Source organism: Scylla paramamosain, chromosome 23, assembly GCF_035594125.1.
Source record: "Scylla paramamosain isolate STU-SP2022 chromosome 23, ASM3559412v1, whole genome shotgun sequence".
NCBI classification, from domain to species: Eukaryota; Metazoa; Arthropoda; class Malacostraca; order Decapoda; family Portunidae; genus Scylla; species Scylla paramamosain.
Genome location: NC_087173.1, coordinates 3,572,986 through 3,594,579, shown reverse-complemented (window position 1 = coordinate 3,594,579; position 21,594 = coordinate 3,572,986). Strand labels below are relative to the sequence as shown.

The following is a 21,594-nucleotide window of genomic DNA, read 5'->3' as shown; positions in this document are numbered from 1 at the left end:
GACCGCAGGTGGGAGGGAGGAGTGCTGGAGGGCCGCGGAGGGGCACTGGAGGCAACCTGACGGCGGGGAAAGTAAGGAGTTTGTATGGAGAAATTAGTGACATTTTAAATCTACATTAATGCTTTTGTTGAGTGTAGCGACCCGCCAGCACTCTGCTCCTCACTGCCCGGGCCGAGGGCGCCGCCTCGCTCCCGGACGGAGGCTGCGACACATTGGGGGTTGCAAATGAAACTATGGATGTAACAAAAAAGCGCATATATATTATGCGTGTTACAGATTTAAATATTATGAAGATATACACATCGGTCTGTCCTAGATGTACACTGATTTGCCAATACTCGCACACATGGGAATTCTATGCGTACATGGAGTCTATACGTACATGAATTCGTCTATACGTAGGTACACAGCTGAAGGCGCGTGTACTGCACGTTTGTGGCGACACACACACACGGTGGCGACGGGAACCGCGAGGCCACGCCCGTACCCGCTCACTATGGGCGACGCGCACCTCAGCCCACTCGGCGCGGCGAGGGCGTGCCCGGCGGCGACGGCGACGACAGCGGCAACACCACAACGTCTTGCCCTCTTTGGTTTCACTCGAGACGGCCGGCGACCTCCCCCACCCAGCGCCCGCCGCCAGCTGCCCAGCCACACCCACTCTGCCGCCCCTGTGGGCGCGCTGCGGGCCAGGTGTGCGCCAGACGAGCCCCTGGGAAGCATCGGTTCGCGTGGCGGCGGGCTCAGTACTTGGCGGCGTCGTCGTAGTAAGCCGGGTATTTGTAGGAGGCGCGGAAGCCCAGCTGGCAGGAGGGGTTGGTCAGGAGTCGCTGCGACTCAAACATTTCACGCACGTTGGGGAAGCCGCCGTCCACGCCGCCGCCGCTGCCGGCTGTCTCCAGCGGCTGGGAATACCACGAACCGTGGGAGCGAGAATAGGCCGCCGCCGCCGCCGCCGCCTGCATGCTCATGCCCCCCACCACGGGGCTGCTGCCGTTCATGGCCGCGCTGCCGCAGGCCGTCATCTCGTCGGAAGTGGGTGTCGGGAAGACGGAGGGGGCGCGCGAGTCTCCGTACTGGCAGTAGCCCATCGTGTCGTAGTACATGTTGGAGCGATACTGCTGCTGCTGTGCCTCCGTCAGCAGCGCCGTGGGACTGGTCTCGCGTCCCACCCCTTCCCTGGACCCCGGCACCAGGGAGTCCACGCTGAAGGAAGAGCCAACGTCCAGGTAAGACCCTTCGTGACCACCTCCATTGGCGGAGGTGGTGGGAAGGGTGGAGGCCAAGTGGGCGTGGGCATGTAGGGGTGGTGTATGGGTCTGGGTGTGAAGGGGCGGCGTGTGCGTGTGGGCGTGCAGAGGCGGGGTGTGAGCGGAGGCCTTCACCTCGGGCAGGCAAGCCGCTGGAAGCTCTGGGGAGTCCTGAGGCTCTGTCTTGGGCTGACAGAGGGGCGAGATAGGGGTCCCGCTCCCCGCCTGCACCCCCTCCCCCTCCTGCGGCCCGCCTACCACCGGCCCTGCCTGCGGGTGCTGAGGTCCTGCTCCAGCCTGCTGGGGCTGCTGCTGCTGCGGCGGTGGCGGGCGAGCAGCAGCTTGTTGTTGCTGCTGCTGCTGCTGTTGCTGTGTGTGTTGCGTGAGGGCCACAGGGTCTGGCTGCTGTGCCCGCTGATCACCCTCCACGCCCGTGGGGGTGTGCTGCGGCTGCTGCTGCTCCTGCTGCCTCTTGATGGCCTCCTCCTTCTCCCGGTTGGCGTCCTTCTTCTTGAATCTTTTCCGACGCCGCAGGTAGGAGCCGTTGTCGAACATGTTCCTGGCCTCGGGGTCCAGCGTCCAGTAGGACCCCTTGCCGGGCTTCTTGTCGTCGCGGGGGATCTTGACGAAGCATTCGTTGAGGCTGAGGTTGTGGCGAATGGAGTTCTGCCAGCCCTGTTTGTTCTCCCGGTAGTAAGGGAATCTCTCCATGATGAACTGATAGATGCCGTTTAGGGTGACGCGCTGCTCGGGGTTGTTTTGGATGGCCATGGTGATGAGGGCGATGTACGAGTAGGGCGGCTTCACCATGTCCTTGGGAGGCGTGTGTTGCTGCGTGGTGTAGCCATAGGGGTGGTAGCGGCTCATGGCACTGTACCCGTCATAACAGTAGGCATTGGGAGCCATTGAGGACATTTGCTGCAGCGCCGCCGGCGGGTAGGTGGCGGCAGCATGGCGATAGTAAGACTGCTGGTCCCCGAACAAAGTGTGCATTTTGACGGGGTAAGCTGACCACTGATCACACATGGCTACACAGCATTCTGGGTCTACCTCTGGCGAGGTAGACCCTGGGACTGCCCTCCTGACGAAAGTTCAAGACAAAGGAGAGGCAGCGGTGCAGGGTGCGGCGAAGGGAGGCCGGGGACGCGGGGCGCGGCGGGACGGAGTGACGGGCGGGCGGAGCGGAGGTTCGGGCGGCACCACACACACAACACACACCCTCCTGGGCCTCACGCCGCCGTCACCACCACCGCGACGCCTCACCCACTCACCCTCCTTGCTATTTTCACTTCACCTGCTACACTACCGCCGGCGACACAGAGCACAAGGCGGGCACCACACACCCTCACCACTCCTTGTTGTGTGGCGGGCAACAGTGAGGGCGGCAGCGGGTAGCGGGAAGGAGGCGGCGGATGGGGCTGAGCGGGAGATGAGAGATTCTGGTCTGGGCGTGGGCGGCGGGTGTCTACGAGATGTAATCCTGTCTTATCTGTCCTTCACACTTGCCGGTCTCAGTCACAGGCCGACGAGTGTACTGCGGCGGCCAAGTACAGAATACAAATCAGTCCACCTTCGTTATCTTTCGTGTCGCTGAGATTTCTTGGCTCGCGGATTGATTAAAATAACGAAAACACATCGACAGTCTCTTTTCTTATGATTCCAACAATGCTAAAGCAAACAGCCGTGTTGCTACTCCAAACACCGCAAGAATTAGTCGCGGCTACTGAGTCAACAAACGGCCACCGCCGCGGCGAGCTACTCTCTGGTTCCGCTCCAAAGGCCGACTGAACGATCTTAAAGTCTAGGAAAATTTACTTTAAGCCAAGTTCAACCCTTCGCCATATTGTGACTAGGCCCCGCCCACCGGACCAATGGCGGCGCGGCTTCTTCACCTTCTTGCCGGTGAGTGGCCGCGCCTCGTGCCCGCAGACCACTCCCCGCCAGCCTCGCCTGAGTTATGGTTCTAGACTCCGCCCTTTGATATCGTATGATTGGTAACTGTGGGGAGCAAATTACTGGGTCCTGCCCCTCGCAATTTTCCCCCTTTAATCTGAGGGGACAATTCCCAAGTCTCAGAGGGTAATTTGGCGCCAACACTTCTAACCCCTCCGCCCGGGACGATAATCCAGCCTAAAGAGATTAGCTCCAGCTCAATAAAAGTTATCCAAACACGGTGGCTGCGGGGGGCTGCGGGAGGGGGGCTGGAGAGGACGAGAGGGAAGGAAGGGAGACTGAGAAAACACGGAGGGGCCACCAAACAGGTTTACACAGCGGTTTTAACAAATCCGGCGTAATAAAGTCCACGGGGGCAGCTGGGGCTCGCAGAAGCTCTCTCCTTGATCACATCCAGTCTTGAACTAGACGTGATGGCGGGCGTGCAGGGCGGCGAGGGGCGGCAGCCACACATCTCCTCAAACACTCCATTTCAGGAAAGCGCGGGAAGTGCTGCCTCTGAATCCATGGCGGCTCGCAACATCTCCAGAAAAAAAACAATTGGACCACCACGTCTTGACTGACAGGCGGGGTGGCCTCCCTCCCTCCCCGCCTCAAAACTGCCACTGGACACGTGAAGTAAATTTTACAACAAGCCGTAGCGAGGCGGCCACATTAACTTTGCCAGAAGGATGAGGTGACGGCCATAAAAATCCCCCTTCCAGAGGTGCCGTCAAGCCCCGCCCACTTCCAGCGCACAGCAGCCTGGAACCTCCGTGACTCGTCTCCGCCGCGGCCGCCGCCTCCGCCTCCTCCTCCTCCAATTCTCAGCCCGACAGACATTGTTTGCACAGGTTAGTTTTCTCCCTGTAATGTGCCCTAAAAAACTGCCGTGTCTTCCTTCATTCTTCCTTACACATCAGCGAGAAAGGGAGAGAGAGAAAGAAAGAGAGAAAGAGTGAGAGCGAGGCACAAGGTTTGTCTGTGTGAGTGAACACGTCCCCGGGTTGTTATGGCGAACAACGACTTCCATTCCCTGCCATCAGCTCCCGCCGTGGTGAATCACTCCTCGCCGGGCCGTGGGTGTGTGAGAGGCGCGCACTGAGATGCAAGGGAGAGCCGCACTGTGGTGTATCTCACACTAGCGGAGGCAATGTACCAACCCGCTATCAGTCACTCGGCCAGCTAAACGAGAGCCTTGTTCTGGCGGCCGATGCAGCTGTTACTACCGCCCAGTTGCTGAGATTCAGTGATAAATGAAAGTGTTGAGTTGTGCTGCTTTCTCTACGACGTCTAACACAAGCTGCACGGGTCCAATACCTCTCAGATATATAAAGAAAAAAAAATTCATCAAAGGTTCTCCATGTTTCTCTCCCCTTTTGTCTCTTTTTTACAGTGATTTATCATTGCAACGTGGGAAAATACAGATCATAACCTCCCAGATACCAAAAGAAAAAGAGTTATACAAGAAAAATTCTGAATGTTCTCGCTCTCCTCCTCCTCCTCCTCCTCCTCCTCGTCCTCTCTTTATCTATATTACAATTCATCACTCGCAATAAGCAAAATATTTAGCAGCTGCCTCCTTGATAGCAGAGAAAAAAAAGTATGGAAGGAGGAATATAAGAAGACTCCGAGTTGGTCTCTTACACCCTCTCATTTATACGTAAGAGAATATTTAGCAGCCAATATTAGAGACAGAGCGAGCAAAGCGCCATAAATCGTCCACTAATTAAAGAGCGAAACACAAAACCTCCCAACTGTAGTAGTATTAATTTAGGCTTGTTGACACAGCGGCTACAAACAACCTTTTCCCCACACTTCATGAAAATACTGACGCTCACGTATCAAATTCTTCCCCATCACGTCCATCTGCACACTGCATAATTCAAACTGCACACTTCACACTGCACACTTCAAACTTCACACTCGCTTCTCTCCCCAATAAATAAAAGAGTGCACACAAGGAAGAACGGCCCGTGATACTAGAAACTAAAGAGGTTATGTATGAATAAGAGAGGTAACTTGTGTATATTAAGACAAAATGCGCAAAAAATTATAAGTAAATTATTAGTGAATATATAGAATAAAGTATGTGTACAGATATAAGTAAGATAACGTAATAAATAATAGCATGCATTGAAGTTTAAGGGTACACTAAAGTAATTAATAAAAATAACAAAAATAAACAAAAATATACGTACGGATACTATTAAGACAAAATAAAAGTTACACAAGTATACATACGTAACTTTAGACAACAGCTTCATTCGCCAATTTCTGCACTATTTTCCGACGCCATACAATTAATAAATCAACGTGAAAATTAACAAATAAATAAAAGACCGCATCGACAAACGGCAAAAAAAACAAATAAATAAATAAATAAATAAATAAATAAATAAATAAATAAAACGATACATTTCAATACAAACCAATAAATTAAAAAAAAAAAAGACGCATTGAATCAAGACAAATCACTCATTAAACTGTTCATTATCTTTGAATAGCGCTCAAAAAAATAAATAAATAAATAAAAAATCTTTGCAAGTAGTCGATTTCGTGAGGAGGAGGAGGAGGAGGAGGAGGAGGAGGAGGAGGAGGAGGAAGAGAAAGTAGAGAAGATTTTTTTTCATTTTATTTCAATCCATGACTTCTTAAATACACTTGATAAAGAACGATAAAAACAACGAAGCTCTGGAAGGAGGAAAGCAGATAATTGAGGCGGAAGAAGAGAATGAAGAGAAGGTGGAGGAGGATACAGAAAACAATATAAATAAATACCAGAAGACTACCAGGCAGATATTACACCACTACAAGGTACAAGGCATAACTACGAGGCAGAGAACAGGAGGAGGAGGAGAAACAAGAATAACAAAACGAAGCTAAAGATACGTAATATTATTGACCACAAACCCGCGGGAACTTAAAGCAGAAGGATAAATTCGAGAGAAGATATACTATTAATGAGGAATTGATGAGGATGCGCTAGTAGAAAAGGGAGGGAGATAGGAGGGGAAAGAAGAGGGAGGAGGGAGGTAAAAGGGAGAAGAGGAGAGAGGAGGTAGGTAAAAGAAGGAAAGCAAACAAGAGGGAACTGAGAATTATCCTTTAACGAGGGGGATTCGCATAAACAAACACTAGATTTTGAGGTAAATGGGAAAGGAAAAATAGAAACGAAATATGATGCGCCCTGAACGAAAAGAATAGAAATAGATACATGTACAGAAAAGTGTTGTAATGGAGACAGAAAGCAATGTAAATACGGAGAAGTAAAAGGGACACGGAGAATATAGGCAAAATATGGCACTCCTTCAACACAAAAAAAAAGGAAAGTTAAATGCAAATAAAAAGGAGAGGGATCGGAGAATGTTGTTGCATGTCATAATAGCGATAGAAATTACTGAAAATACGGAGGAAAAGTAAATGAAAAATGAAAAATAAAAGCGAAATAGTCATTGAATTTAGAATAAAAAAGAAAAAAAAGAAAAAAAACAGAAGAGAGGCAGAAAAGAATGCAATGAGCAGTCGTAACAAATTATGTAAACACAGAAAAAGAAAGAAAAAAATTCAAAGTAACTTCAACCTTTATCATTCCGTTCATCGATAACAAGGTGAAGTCAATACGCTATCTGATTTGAACACTACAGGCACCAATACAGAACCACCACAGTCAACAAGCTAAACCACTCATTGCCTCCTTCACTACTATGGCCTGTTTAATAAAATGGCCTGGTGCAAACTTCAGCATAATTTTGAAATACATAGAACTGAAAACGAATAGAAAGCAGAGTTACTAAAACCTTTTAATGCATATATATTTTTCTTCATTTTTTTCTTTTTTCTCGGTGGAATCATGTACAGTTATTCACACACGAGTCACGTAATCAACAGCAGGCAAAGAGGAAAGAATCTTGCGTTGCTAAGCTAAACGTATAATGTACCTTCACCTAAGCGCACTTTGCCCACCGTTCTGCGTTAAAACTCCACAGATATACAGCTATTATTTTGTACTATATAAATTAAAAGAGTCACCCGCATACCAATACAAATAATACCTGATTTATAAAGGACTACAAAACCTACACACAAACCCGTATTATTACCAATGCCCCCCAAAAAATCGTAAAAAAAAAAAAAACTTTGTCTGTCAGTGCCTAATTACACGAACAATAATTACACTACAACTGCATAAGCATTTACTGCAGTACCTCCTAGTGCCTGCTGGTGCCTGGTGGGTCCTGTTAGTGCCTGCCTGTGCCTCGGTGTGTCTGCAGGAGTCCCGGCTGTAGCTACCGGCGGGGCTGCGTCTGGGTAAGCCATCAGCCTGCCACAGCTTCCCCGCATCTCACCTTACCGTTTCCTCCCCGACCTTCCTCTCACCTCTGTCTCCTCCTCATTCTCCCTCACTCCCTGTCTCTCCTACTCACTCTCTTCCTTTTCGTCTCTTCTTCCTCTCTCTCTTCTTCATCAGTCTTTTTTCTCCTCCTCGCTCCCTGTCCCTCTTCACTTTCTCCCTCACTCCTTGTCTCTCCTCCTCAGTTCCTTCCTTTCCTCTCTTCTTAGTCTCTCTCTCTCTCTCTCTCTCTCTCTCTCTCTCTCTCTCTCTCTCTCTCTCTCTCTCTCTCTCTCTCTCTCTCTCTCTCTCTCTTTCCTCTCTTCTTCATTAATCTCCCTTTCTCCTCCTCACTCCCTGTCTCTCTCCACCCTCTCCTTTATTCCCTGTCTCTTCTCCTCGTTCTCTCCATCTCTTCTCACTATCTTCTCTCCTCTTTCTCCTTCTTTCTCTGTTTTTCTGTAACCTTATTTTCTATTTTCTCTTCTACTCTTCATCCTCCAAATTTTTTTCTTGATCTCTTAATTTTCTTCCTCTACACCCCGTTTTCTTTATTCTCATTTTCTTTCTCTTTCTCTGCCTCTTCCTCTCTTCTCTTTGGCCTTCCCCTTATTTCCCAGTTATCTAGTGTTCATCTCATCGCTCTCATCCGTGTTTTCTTTCCTTCCTTTCCTTAATTTCTGTCTTCTAAGTTCCTCTGCCTTTCTTTCTTTCTTTGTGTTTTCTCTTTTCTCCGTATTTCTCATTTTTATATTTGTATTTAATTTCCTCATCCTCTCTTGTTTCTTTTTTTTTTCTTTTTTTTTTTACAAAGCAAATGGCAACACATTATTTTTTTCTTTAATTTTCTCAACGTTGAGTATTATTGTTATTTTTTATTTATCTATTTTTTTTTTTTTTTACGTTTGTGAGTTTATAAAGATTAATAACTTCAAAGGGAATACCATGACACTTCTATTTATTCCTTTATTTATATATTTATTTATTTCTTCGTTGTAATTATATGATACAAAAATATTTTCTGAGTGTGTGATCAAAAAACTTATATTTCAATTTCTTGTGTGTTTGTTATGTACCACTTGTTCACAGTTTCCATTTTTCGCTTTAATTAATTTGCTAACTCACTTCTTTATCATTGCTACGCTTTTTATAAATGTTATTCCTTTCTTCCTTGCCTTTATCCTTCTTTTATCATATATTTTCTTTTCTCCTCCTCTCCTTTTTTCCCTCATTATCATTATCATATGTTTTCTTTTCTCTCCCTCCTCCTCCTCCTCCTCCTCTTCCATTTGGTGACCTGAGGCGGGGTCGTTCTGGGTGGTTGGTAACTAATGAGTGCCCACGCCCCTTTCCTCCTCCTCCTCCTCCTCTTCCTCCTCCTCCTCCCATCATCTCCCATCACCTCATCCAGCCACCATTAGCAGCGTCCCTTGCTCCCCTTCCTTCCTCCACCCGTCTCCTGTCCCTCCCTGCCCTCACTGCACCCGCCCGTCCTTCATTTCAACGGGATCACAAAACCACAACAAAACAAACCCAAACAAAAATATTACTGGACACGTGCATGATATATTAAGTCCTTTCCCTTCCATCTATGTGAATATTTGGACATTTTGTTATGTTTGTGGCGAGAGAGAGAGAGAGAAAGAGAGAGAGAGAGACAGAGATAAAGAGAGATGAAAATAATGCAGTGAAAACGGTAAGGGATCATGAAACATAGCTAGAATATATATAACAAAGGCTGCATCGTGTGTGAAAATTGTGTTTTCTCTTGATATATTTACTTGCGTGTTTCAAGCCTCCATACCGCCCGTCCAGGGGTAAAATAAAAATAATAGGTTAGATAAATAATGTTTAACGTATGGAAGTGTGCTCATGAAAACAATACAGTGGTCAGGATCAAAATGCATTGAGGGAGAATGTACAGTTATTATGAATGTTTTTTTTTTTTGGGAGGGGGGGAAAGGTAAAAATATATTAGGGATTCTTTAATAATTCTGCGCTTGTGTTACATATGAGTTTCAGTTGCGTCAGTTAGTTTATAATATACAATGCGCTGCTTTTTACAGGTGAATACTTGATAGGTAACCTTTGTGTGTATTTGGTTTCCTTATATATCAGGTATTTATGTAATGTTTTGAAGTCATAAGTTATATAATTTTGGTAATGTAATGAAAAATGCACCAAAATTCAATAATAACAATAATAATAATAATAATAATAATAATAATAATAATAATAATAATAATAATAATAATAATAATAATAGCATAACAAGGATTACGTAAGAAAGGGAAAATACATAGAAAAAATAGAGAAAAGAGGAGAATAGAAGGAGCACAGGAGAAGAGAAAGGAGAAGAGGAGAGTACAAGAAGGAGGGAAGAAAGATGAAAAAGGAGGAGGAGGAGGAGGACAAATGGAGTTAACAGCCTCACAGGGAAGAGTCATTAATCAGGGACACACCTTGACTGTCAGGAGGAGGAGGAGGAGGAGGAGGAGGAAGAGGAGGAGGAGGAGGAGGAGGAGGAGGAAGAGGAAGAGGAAGAGGAAAAGGAAAAGGAAGAGGAAGAGGGAGGGATGGAGAAAAGAAGGAAGGAAGGAAGACGAGAAAAAGCACAAGAAGAAGAGAGAAAGAAGAGGAAGAAGAAGAAGCGGGAAGAAGAGTGAAAGAAAGAAGGAATTACAAAGGAGTGAAGAAAAGCAAAAGAAAAGAGAGAGAATGAAAACAAGAATAATTATTAACATTCATCATACGTTTCTCTCTCTCTCTCTCTCTCTCTCTCTCTCTCTCTCTCTCTCTCTCTCTCTCTCTCTCTCTCTCTCTCTCTCTCTCTCTGCGCCACGCGTCCTGCTGCCACAAATTAGTGAGGGGAGGGAGAGGGGCGGGGATGGGGGGGATGGGGGGATGGTCTCATGTGACGACCAGAACGTGTGACGGGCGGTGACGGGGCGAAGAGGAGAGAGAGAGAGAGAGAAGAGAGAGAGAGAGAGAGAGAGAGAGAGAGAGAGAGAGAGAGAGAGAGAGAGAGAGAGAGAGAGAGAGAGAGAGAGAGAGAGATGAGGTGAGGTGGTGGTGGTGGTGGTGTATGATTATGATTTATCAGCTAATTTTTCTGTTTATTATTATTTTTATCATTGGTAATAGTTGTAGTAGTAGTAGTAGTAGTAGTAGTAGTAGTAGTAGTAGTAGTAGTAGTAGTAGTAGTAGTGCTATCAGTATCATTATTAGTGTCGTTAAGATTACTAGACTCACTCCTTCTGATATATCAACGTGGTTTATAGATGCATTATTATTATTATTATTATCATTATTATTATTATTATTATTATTATTATTATTATTATTATTATTATTATTATTGTTATTAATATTAACATTACTAGTTTGGGTCTAATCTTGTTCAACACCATCATCACAAATACCCTGTCCTCCTCCTCCTCCTCCTCCTCCTCCTCCTCCTCCTCCTCTTTCCCCTCCTCCTTTTTATCATCCTCATCTTTCTTCTATTCATTTTTTTTTCTTTTAAATCTCGCCTATATTTGTCATTCTCTCTCTCTCTCTCTCTCTCTCTCTCTCTCTCTCTCTCTCTCTCTCTCTCTCTCTCTCTCTCTCTCTCTCTCTCTCTCTCTCTCTCTCTCTCTCTCTCTCTCTCTCTCTCTCTCTCTCTAGCAACCCCTCTCTTCAACATATGAGCCACCAACTTTTACTTCCATTTCCCTATTCCTCTTCCCCTTCAGAACCACCATCATCTCCTCCTCCTCCTCCTCCTCCTCCTCCTCCTCCTCCTCCTCCTCCTCCTCCTCCTCCTCCTGCCCCCGCCGCGGATCGGGTAGCCGCCAAGGCCCCCAAGAGGGTAAGCCAGTGAGCAAATAAGTAGTCAAATACCAGAAGCTGATGGAGTTCCCTTCGCTAAATATTTAATTAAGATTCTACACCTCCATTCCTGACGGTGGTGGTGGTGGGAAAGCCTTTCACTTTTATTTTATTTATTTATTTACTTATCTATTTATTTATTTTTATTTTCTTTTTTTTTTTTTTATGGGGCGTGTATGTGAATGTTGTGGTTTGTGCATGTGGTGGTGGTGGTGGTGGTAAATATTGTGGTTTTCTAGTTTACGTTGTTATTGTTATTTGTGTGTCTCTATACATGTTTTATTATTATTATTATTATTTATTTTTTTTTTTTTGTTTGATTCATTTAAAGTATCAGGAGAAGAATATGAATTAAGAGAAATAAGAGAGACATCCCCATTGCAAGTGACACACACACACACACACACACACACACACACACACACACACACACACACACACAGAAAACAGACAAACAAAAACAGACAAACAAATACATAGAGAAACACATGCACATAAACACACACACACACACACACACACACACACACACACACACACACACACACACACACACACACACACACACACAGGAAGGCGAAACACGGTTGATGACAGGTCAGGTCAGGTTCCCTCGGCACTCAGAGGTCAAAGGCGAGGTCATCTGAGGTCACGAGGGCCGGACGAGGAACTTGAGGGTCGGAAGCAGAGACAATGACGTGGAGAAGACGAGTGGCAGCCATTGTGTGGTGGCGAGGGGGGAGGAATGATGAGAGAGAGAGGGAGAGAGAGAGTGAGAGGGAGAGTTACTGGGGGAGGGAGTAAGTTGTGATGGTAAAGAGAGGGAAGGGAGAAGCAGAGGGAATTGTGTGAGGGTAGAGAGAGAGAGAGAGAGAGGGAAGGAAGAAGGGGGAGTAAGATGTGAGAATAAGGAAAAAGAACGAAAGATGGACAGCGTGAAGGAAGGAAAGAAGGAACGAAAGGAAAGGATAAGGCATAAATTGCGAAAGAGAAAAATAAAGAAGGAAGAGAATAATCAAGAATAAATTAACTCTGATGCTGGAAAGTTAGAATAAAGTAAGGAAGACAAGAGAGAGCCAAAGAGAGACATAATTCTAGCTTACGTATGTGAGGAAAGAGAAGAGAAGGAAGGAAGGAAGGAAGGAGGTGAAAGGAGGGAAGGTAGAGAAGGTATACTGAAGCTTATCCTCGCCTCCACCACCATCACTACTACAACCACCACCACCACCATCACCACCACCATCACTCCCAATTAATCACAAACAAGTAGGAAGAAGAGGAAGACAGGGAGAGGAGGAAGAAGAAGACAGGAGAGGAGAAAGGAGGAAGGCAGGGAGAAGGAGAAGAGACGGCAGGAAGAGGAAGAGAATGGCAAAGAGAGGAGAAAGGAAAGGAAAGAGGAGGAGGAAGACGAAGGGGAGGAAAGAAGAGGGTGAAGAGGAAGATAGGAAGAGAAATGAAAGATGAAGAGAGAGAGGAAGAAAAAGAAAGCAAGGAGAGGAGAAAGGGAGTGAGAGGAAGAAGAGGAGGAAAGCAGTGAGAGGAAGAAGAGGAGGAAAGCAGGAGAGGAAGAAGAGGAAAGCAGGAGAGAAGGAAGAGGAAGATAGGGAGAGGAGGAAGGGAAGCCACGCCTGGAAGGAGCACTAAAGTCACCTCGTTCCACCATTAACATATATGCTAAACACTGTAATTATGACCTCTACAGCCTACACCAGAACACAGGCGCCCCTACAACGCCTCGCCCCCTATCCCCTTATACTCACCTGGCCTCCACCTGGGCCCCTTAATTGCAGTACTAATTAGATCACACTGCAATGTACAGGTAGCACTAACGGCAGGTAAACAGGTGCTGATTGGATTAAAAGGAAGGTGATGTGAGTGTTTTGATAGTGTTTTTTTTTTTTAAGAAATGGAAATGTGATAATGAAATGTTTGTTTTGGTATATGTAGATGAATGCATACTCGTACATATATACAAAAATTTTTATAGAAATATTAGATAGATGAGATTATGTTATGCCCTGGAATAAGTGTCTATCTATCTATCTATCTATTTATCTATCTATTTATAAAGGAGGAGCATCAACAAAGCTAAGACATCTAGCTTTCATAATAAACACTATCATCATTGCAAACCTACACAAACAAACAATTATGACTACCACCACCACTGTTACCATCATCACTTCTACACCCACCACCACCATCACTACTACTACAACCACCACCACCACCACCACCACCACCACTCCCAATCAATCACCAACAAATCACAGCAACACCACAAATGTGTACAAAAATATATACAAAACTATACTGCTTTCCTGTAGCGTATCTAAGTAAACCCAGCACAGCATCACAGCATAAAACATCAACTATTCAACACAGCCACAATACACGGACACCACAACACAGCGTACCATAGCAAATATAACACAGCAACACAACACAGGAATTCCCTCACACAACACAACAGCATACCACATGATAACACACCACAAACCCAACACAACACAACACAACCCTTCCCTCACACAACACAACACGTCACAGCTTTTCCCTTCCACAACACACCACAAGCACACCACAAACACAACACAGCTCTTCCCACACAGCACACACATACACACACACACACACACACAGCGGCACGGCATAGCATCGCGCCTTTGAACATTCAGTCTGCCGCCGCCGCCATTAGCATATCTATTTGCAATATATTTCACAGCGGCTGGGAAAAAATCAGTTCCCTTGGATATTCGGCGATCCGTGTACGCGGCGCCACTGACCGCAGAGTGATACACGATAACAAGGATGACTATTTTGTACCGATGCACTTTACTCTTACGCAGCTTGAAAATTACCTGCTATTATTACTATACAGGTGATTATATACAGTTGCCTATACAGTTTAATTAATCTCACGTCTATTTATGTTACTACGGAAAATTGGAGAGGAAGAATAAGAACGAGAAGACAAGAGGGCAATATAGAATTACTTGTTGTTATTATTTTATAGGTTATTATATACAGTTGCCTATAATTAGTGTTCAAGTAATCTCACGCCTATCTCCGACACTACTGGAGACTGGAAAGGAAGAATAAGAACGAGAACAAGGAGAAAAGAGGACACTGTTGAACATATCATGTCTTTTTTACAAATCAAGGAAGAATTCTGCCACGTTATCAAGAGTAAACAAGATAGCGATGTAAATATTAAGAAAAGTATTGAATGCTTACAAGAATAAGTAGAAAAGAGAACAATATCAAACTAAACCAGGCATTTTTTTTTTAACAAACCAAAGATAAATTTTGTAATACGATGATTAATATAACGATTTTATCAATAGTAAACAAGCAAAGTATAAGATGTTTACATATCTCTAACATGACGTACCAACACACACACACACACACACACACACACACACACACACACACAGGTTTGTTGTGGGGAGTAGGGAAGCTGCAAGGAACAACAGGGAGCCGCGGTGAGAGGGAGAGGGAGAGAGGAAGAGAAGGGGAGGGCAGGAGAGGAGAGGGAGGGAAATAGAATAGGGATGGAGGGAAAGCTGGCAGGAATGGAGGGTTGCTGCATGGCGGGAGGTAGGTAGGGAGGGGAAAAGAAAAGAGAGAGAGAGAGAGAGAGAGAGAGAGAGAGAGAGAGAGAGAGAGAGAGAGAGAGAGAGAGAGAGAGAGAGAGAGACGAAAGGGAGGGAGAGAGGGAAGAAGGCACCTCTGCTGACTCATCGCATATGGTGAGAGAGATAGAGAGAGAGAGAGAGAGAGAGAGAGAGAGAGAGAGAGAGAGAGAGAGAGAGAGAGAGAGAGAGAGAGAGAGAGAGAGAGAGAGAGAGAGAGAACCTAAACATATATTCGTGATTTACCATTGATGAAAGAAGAAAACTCAATACACTAAATGAAAACGTACTTAAAATTTTAAAATTCAAAATATATCGCAGTCTTTCACGTTTCCCACTGACAAGAGAGTAGAAAATAAATGGAAAGGAGAAAAGTAAAGACCCCCAGAAAAAGAGAAACAAAGAATAAAAAATGTAACACAAAATAACACATGAAAGCCCAAAACGAAAATATAAACTTGATAAATATAAAAGAAAAGAAACTTCCACAACACCTGAGAAAGATGAAGAGAAAACAACGGCAAGGAAAGAAAGAAAGAAAGAAAGAAAAGAAAGAAAAAGAAAAAGAAAGAAAAAGCAGCAGCAAGAGGAAAGGAAAAACAGAACCAGTGGACTGAGAGAGAGAGAGAGAGAGAGAGAGAGAGAGAGAGAGAGAGAGAGAGAGAGAGAGAGAGAGAGAGAGAGAGATGGACGTTCTGTTGTATCCTGCCTGGGAAACGAAAATGGGAGAAAATAAAGAAAACAGAAAAAAGCAGAAATTAAGAAAGAAAGATATACGGATGAAAATAAAGACAGAGACAAAGAAAGGAAGGATTACTCAATTGGAATCAATTCTTTTTTAATCGACAAGCGTTCAATTAAACAAGACTGAGACAAGTTGGAAAATACGACTGAAATAAACGACTTTTTTTTTTTTTATTTCAGGTTACCCAAGAAAAAATAAAGTACATTCCCTCTTGCACCACAAATTGGCTTCCGTGGTCTGGAATGGACTAGGCTGTACGAACTTTGCAATATAACAGACCATTGAAAAGGATAGCCTAGTCTGGGCTGGCAAGGAATAAACTGGGCCATGGACTAAGAATAATAAAAAAAAATATATATATAAAAACTGGAAACACGATGACTGTTAACCTGACAATGGACTAAGAAAAATAAAAGAAATATATAAAAGCTGGAAATACGATGACTGTTAAGCTATCAAAAGGAAAATAGAGGAAATAGAATAGGCTATGGACTAGATTATACAATGTTCAGAATATAATGAATCTGAACGTGAATGGCTGCTCAATACACATTATAAACTGGAATGAACTATGGAAGCGGCTAGAAATGTCTGGAAATATGACTGAAGTAGCAAAGACTGTGTGGCAAAGTCTGGAAGGGATGCGGAACAAGACAAACGATGAATATCTGATAGTTGTGTGCACATAAACTGAAATGAGCAACAGGGAATGGAAAAGACGGGAAATACTTCGACAATGACTGATGACTGAAACAGTAGTAAGGATGTCCACTCCGGCCTTTAACAGAAACGGACTGAGCTGGAAACGCAAATGACTGCTTACTACACATCACAGGACGGAATATACTGCACACGCTAGAAACGGCTGGAAACATAATGACTGAAATGGTAGAGAAACGGAATGAACTAGAAAATTAATGATTGCTTAGTATACATTATAAACTGAAATGGACTACATACAATGGGGAAAAAAATGAAAATACTTAAACAATGAGTAATGACAGAAGTGACAAATGGTAAAGAGAATTGTCTAGCCAGGTCTGTAAGGGAAACAGACTCACTGAAACGAAAATGACACTTTAGTACAAATCACAACCTGAAATGAACTGTATGATCAGAAAACGCCTGGAAACGTAAACCCTGAAATTGTAGAGAGGAAAAAAGACGGGAAACAGACTCAAGGAAACTAAAAATCATTACTTAGTACATATCACAAGCTGGAATAGACTCTAAAGGCTGGAAACGGCTGGAAACACAATACCTTCTATAACGGTTCATCTAGTCCGAGAAAGAACATGGAGCAGAGAGAATACGAGGCTAGGAGAGGGGATGGAGTAGACTGCACTATAAGGGGGGCGGTGTCTAGCTGGCTGGCGGCTCCAACATAGACATCAAGGCAAGGTAATCGATTGCAAAAACCTTACCAACCCCCTACTGCCACTCACTCTCTCCCTTCCAGCCCCTCCCGCCCCTCTAACCCTCCCTCATGAGCCTTCAAATCAGATGTGTATGTCCACGAACTCATTTACCTCCCGTTTTCTTCACATGCCTCCTATAAGTACCCCCATAAGTAAACAGCGGGAGGACAGGAGGGATGCGAACCGCTGAGATGTGATAGAGAGTGACAGCAAAAACCCACATGAAAATATCTCATCACCTATATGTCCTTGCACTCATTTCCCTCCGTCCCCTTCAGATAGTTCCTCTAAGTACCTCCGTAAGTAAACAGCGGGAGGACAGGAGGGATGCGAACCGCTGAAATGTGACAGAGAATGACGGCAAAAAAAAGCAAAAACCCTGAGGAGAATATTCCGTCTCCTGTCCGCTATGGTCTCCCTCTTATCCTCCCCTCCCTCCCTGTCTCTCCCTGGCTCCCTGTCCCTCCTCTTCCTTCCCTCCAAAGGCTTTAGGTAAGTGCCCCCTCATGTACCCCGAGGCCGCACAATGAAAACGGGCGCTACCATAACAAACCCCACGATTCAATATGGCGGGAGTGGGTGAATGAATGCATGAGGCCAGCAGACTCTGTATTTCTTTATGGCGCCGTTGGAAAAAGAATTCTGCCTCTCACCTAAATCAGTCCAGCGTGCAGCGGCGCAACCAAAATCACCACATTTCCCTCAAAAAAGAGAAAGGGAAAAGGAAAATGGTAGGGGAGAAAAATAACTGGCTGGTGATCCTCCTCCTCCTCCTCCTCCTCCTCTTCCTCCTCTTCTGCCGCGGAAAAGTGAACGTGAACGCGAATAAGAGAGAGAGAGAGAGAGAGAGAGAGAGAGAGAGAGAGAGAGAGAGAGAGATGGGTAGCAATAAATGTGTGTGATAGATAGACAAACAAAATGATTTTCACTTCTCATTAACCCCACCCAAATTAACCCCCTCGCATACACATTAAACACGAAAAAGAAAAAAAGAAAAAAAGAAAAACGAAACAAACCAAACTAAATCCTAGAACACAAAAGAACACAAAAAAAAACAGAAAAGAGGAAAGACGAAGACAGAAATCCTTCCCCCCGTAACAAAAAAAAAAAAAGACGCTAAAGGAAAAAGAAAAAGAAAAAAAAACACCTGGAAATGAAGAATCACAAAAGACAGCGTGGCCATCTCCGTCTGCCTTATGATAACAGACAGGACGCGAGCCGCTAAACACCCCTTTTGTTCCCTTTTGTGAGCTGTTGTGGGGCTATTAGCTCCCTCCTGGACTGGCTGCGGCTGGGAGAGAGAGGGAGAGGGAGGGAGAGAGAGAGAGAGAGAGAGAGAGAGAGAGAGAGAGAGAGAGAGAGAGAGAGAGAGAGAGAGAGAGGGAGAGAAAGGGAGAGGCTGTGCTTTTCTCTACCCACCCAACAACCGCAGGAGAAATGAACAGCGGTCTCTCTCTCTCTCTCTCTCTCTCTCTCTCTCTCTCTCTCTCTCTCTCTCTCTCTCTCTCTCTCTCTCTCTATTTTCTTTATTGATTGGGACTCGATGTTGTGTTTCTGCGTGGAATGGCGGAACGGAATGTGTGTGTGTGTGTGTGTGTGTGTGTGTGTGTGTGTGTGTGTGTGTGTGTGTGTGTGTGTGTGTGTGTGTGTGTGTGTGTGTGTGTGTGTGTGTGTGTGTGTGTGTGTGTGTGTGTGTGTGTGTGTGTACGTACAACGCTGCAGAGCAGAGGGGAAACGAAAGATATACCATGAAGTACGAACGAGAGAGAGAGAGAGAGAGAGAGAGAGAGAGAGAGAGAGAGAGAGAGAGAGAGAGAGGGAGGGGAGTAGTAAAAAGGGTTTATTAAGAGTTTGGGGTAAGTTTTTGGATCCCGGGAGAGGTTGTGAGTGTAAAAGGAGAGTGCTTAGAGGAATTAACGGAAGAGGGAAGGGGCGACCAGGGAGACAAAAGTGGACAGAATTAATGAGAAAAGTAAATACCGCGTGAACGAACACACACACACACACACACACACACACACACACACACACACACCATGGAAGTCTACAATCACTAAAAGCGTTTGATCTGTATTTTTGTCTGTCTGTCTGTCTGTTGTCTGCCTCTTACACGTTTTTTTTTTTTTTTTATTTTCCAGCATTTAGGTCCAGTTTACGAGTGAAACTAACACCATTCAAGCCGAATCGCTAATATCTTGCTCAAAATGTAAAGAAATTCCAGAAATTACCGTTCTGTCAAAAGTTACCGCTCCCTTTTCGTATTTCAAGAGGCATCGCGCATTTCACGTTCATATAAAACTGCGCCTCTTCTGTGAACGACGCAATCTGATACTTTATGCATCATTGATAACATTATATACGTGTGCCAAGCGATTAAAAACTCCTCTTTCCTATTTCCTCCCAGTTAATTATGCTGTATTTCATTGGGATATTTTAATTTTCCTTTTTCGCAATAGTGTCTTTTTTATTCCACGTGCAGCGCAGTACATCTATTTCAATTCCCTTCATTTATTACTTTACTCACCCAATAAGACCGCTACTTCATCTCCCTTCCCTTCCACAAGCACTGAAGGCAATGATAAAGAACAAATGTTACCAGAAAACAGCAAAAAACACATCCCTTTCCCTTCCTCTCCGCCCAGCCACGAATAACCTCCTTCATATTTAAGTCTTCCCCCGTTAATTTTGAATAGCGCGGTAATCCACACAAGCACACTCAAGAGACGCGACACTCGAATAAATCGGATTAAGAAAAGTAAACACGAAGCATCGCACTCCCTTCCACTCCCTCACTTATACCATCCCCTCGAGGCCCTCTTGCGGCACAGTTGACCCTCTAGCGGCCAGGGGACGAAACACTCGCCAAACACGCGGCGCAGGGGGACTGAGGGAGGGAGAAGAGAGGAGTGTGTGTGTGTGCGCGCGCGGTTATTTGTTCGCGGGCGAGATTAACGCTTTTCCTCATTTGTTCGTGATGAGCTTAACATACTTACTGACTGTTCCTCGCTGACGGGTTAATGGACACGTGTATTTTTGGCTGACGGACCGCGGGATTAGTAATGCTTATAGCGAGTGTCCGTGGTTTGTTCGTGGGAGGGAGGCTAGGGCGGGTGTTCCTCTTATCCCTCCTCTAGGCTTTGGTTCAGGGCGGAGGCTTGGGAGCTGCTCTTTTCTCCCCGAGGTAAACGTGTCTGTCCAGTTATTGACAGGGGTGGCATGGGCCGTTATGAGGGAAGGGTGTTGTTGTTATTTTTAGCTGTTTTTGTGGTTTTTCTATGGACTGGAATGCGAAATTTGATTAATCTTTTTTTTTTTATTTGGTAGTTATTGAACCACCGACAGACTGATATTTAACTTGACTTTTTTTTTTTAAGAGTGAATAACAAGTAATGAGAAAAATCGAAGTTAGTTAACGGTACTTGTTTTTTTTTATTTCAGTATAGGCCTCCTCTTCTTCCTCCTCCTCCTCACCATCTTACGTCTCTTTTAGATCAGAGGGTTCATCACCAACAGCCTCGCAAGGAGCAACAAATCTCCTACTCTTTGTTCTTTCTCTTTGTTCCTCACCCTTTCCCTTCTTCACCTCCCCTTCCTTCCTCGCACAGCACATCTCTTGTTATAGATTAAGAATTCACTTCATCACAAACAATCATGCAAGTCTACTAATGTTTGTCTTCCTTTGTGTTCCTCCTCCTCCTCCTCCTCCTCCTCCTCCTCCTCCTCCTCCAGGGGGCCGGGGCGACGAGGCCTCATCCAAACAAACATAGGGACTAGGACAAATCTTTACGGATTAGCCCTCTGAGGTGTGCGTCTCGACGGAGTGGTGGAGGAGGGATGGAGGGGCGGGAGAATGGAGACTTGGAGAGAAAGAAGGGCTATGAAGGGACTGTGAGCTTGAGAAACATAAAGTAACAGAGAGAAGTGGAGTCATTGGGGTGAAGGGACTGAAGATATTAAGAAAAAGCTGAAACTGGAGAGAAAAAAGAGCAATGGAGAGACTATACAAGGTGCAAAATTGAGGAACTGGAGGTATAAAGGAGCTATATATGGAGTTGTGAATTGAGGAACTAAAGATAATCAGGAAAACGTAGAAAGAATGAAGAAGGAAATGGAGAGGAGGAGGAGAAATGTTGTGAATTGACGAACTAAACATATTACAACATAAAAAAAAAAAAAGTAGAAGGAATAAGGAAGATAGGGAAACTAGAAAAAAAGAAAAGGAAATTGGAGAGAAGCACTGAAGAGATCGTGATGAAACTGGGCATAGAGGCGCAGGAGAAGGGTTGGGAAGGCGGAGGGAAAGGAAAGGGGGGGGAGAGAAAGTCAGTCCATTGAAGAGAAGAGAGAGTTGAGAAGACTAAGGAGATGAAGGGGCAGATAGATGAAAATGGGTATGAGGGAG

At 44.9% G+C, this 21,594-nt stretch overlaps 2 protein-coding genes across 3 annotated transcripts in view; one reads left to right on the top strand and one right to left on the bottom strand.

The window, feature by feature from the left end:
- Nucleotides 1-240: 240 nt before the first annotated feature.
- Nucleotides 241-3,571, bottom strand: LOC135112028 (forkhead box C1-B-like). The gene has a single exon (XM_064025888.1). It carries the CDS (start codon nt 2,274-2,276, stop codon nt 744-746), a length of 1,533 nt encoding a protein of 510 aa, XP_063881958.1. The 5' UTR covers nt 2,277-3,571; the 3' UTR covers nt 241-743.
- Nucleotides 3,572-3,882: 311 nt separating this feature from the next.
- Nucleotides 3,883-21,594, top strand: part of LOC135112026 (methyltransferase-like protein 25B) — a 36,005-nt gene continuing 18,293 nt past the window's right edge. The window contains exon 1 of one of the 2 annotated variants that reach the window (XM_064025887.1): nt 3,883-4,036. The gene's annotated coding sequence lies outside the window, so the exon portion shown is untranslated. The remainder of the gene's footprint in view (nt 4,037-21,594) is intronic. The other variant, XM_064025882.1, reaches the window with a different exon arrangement.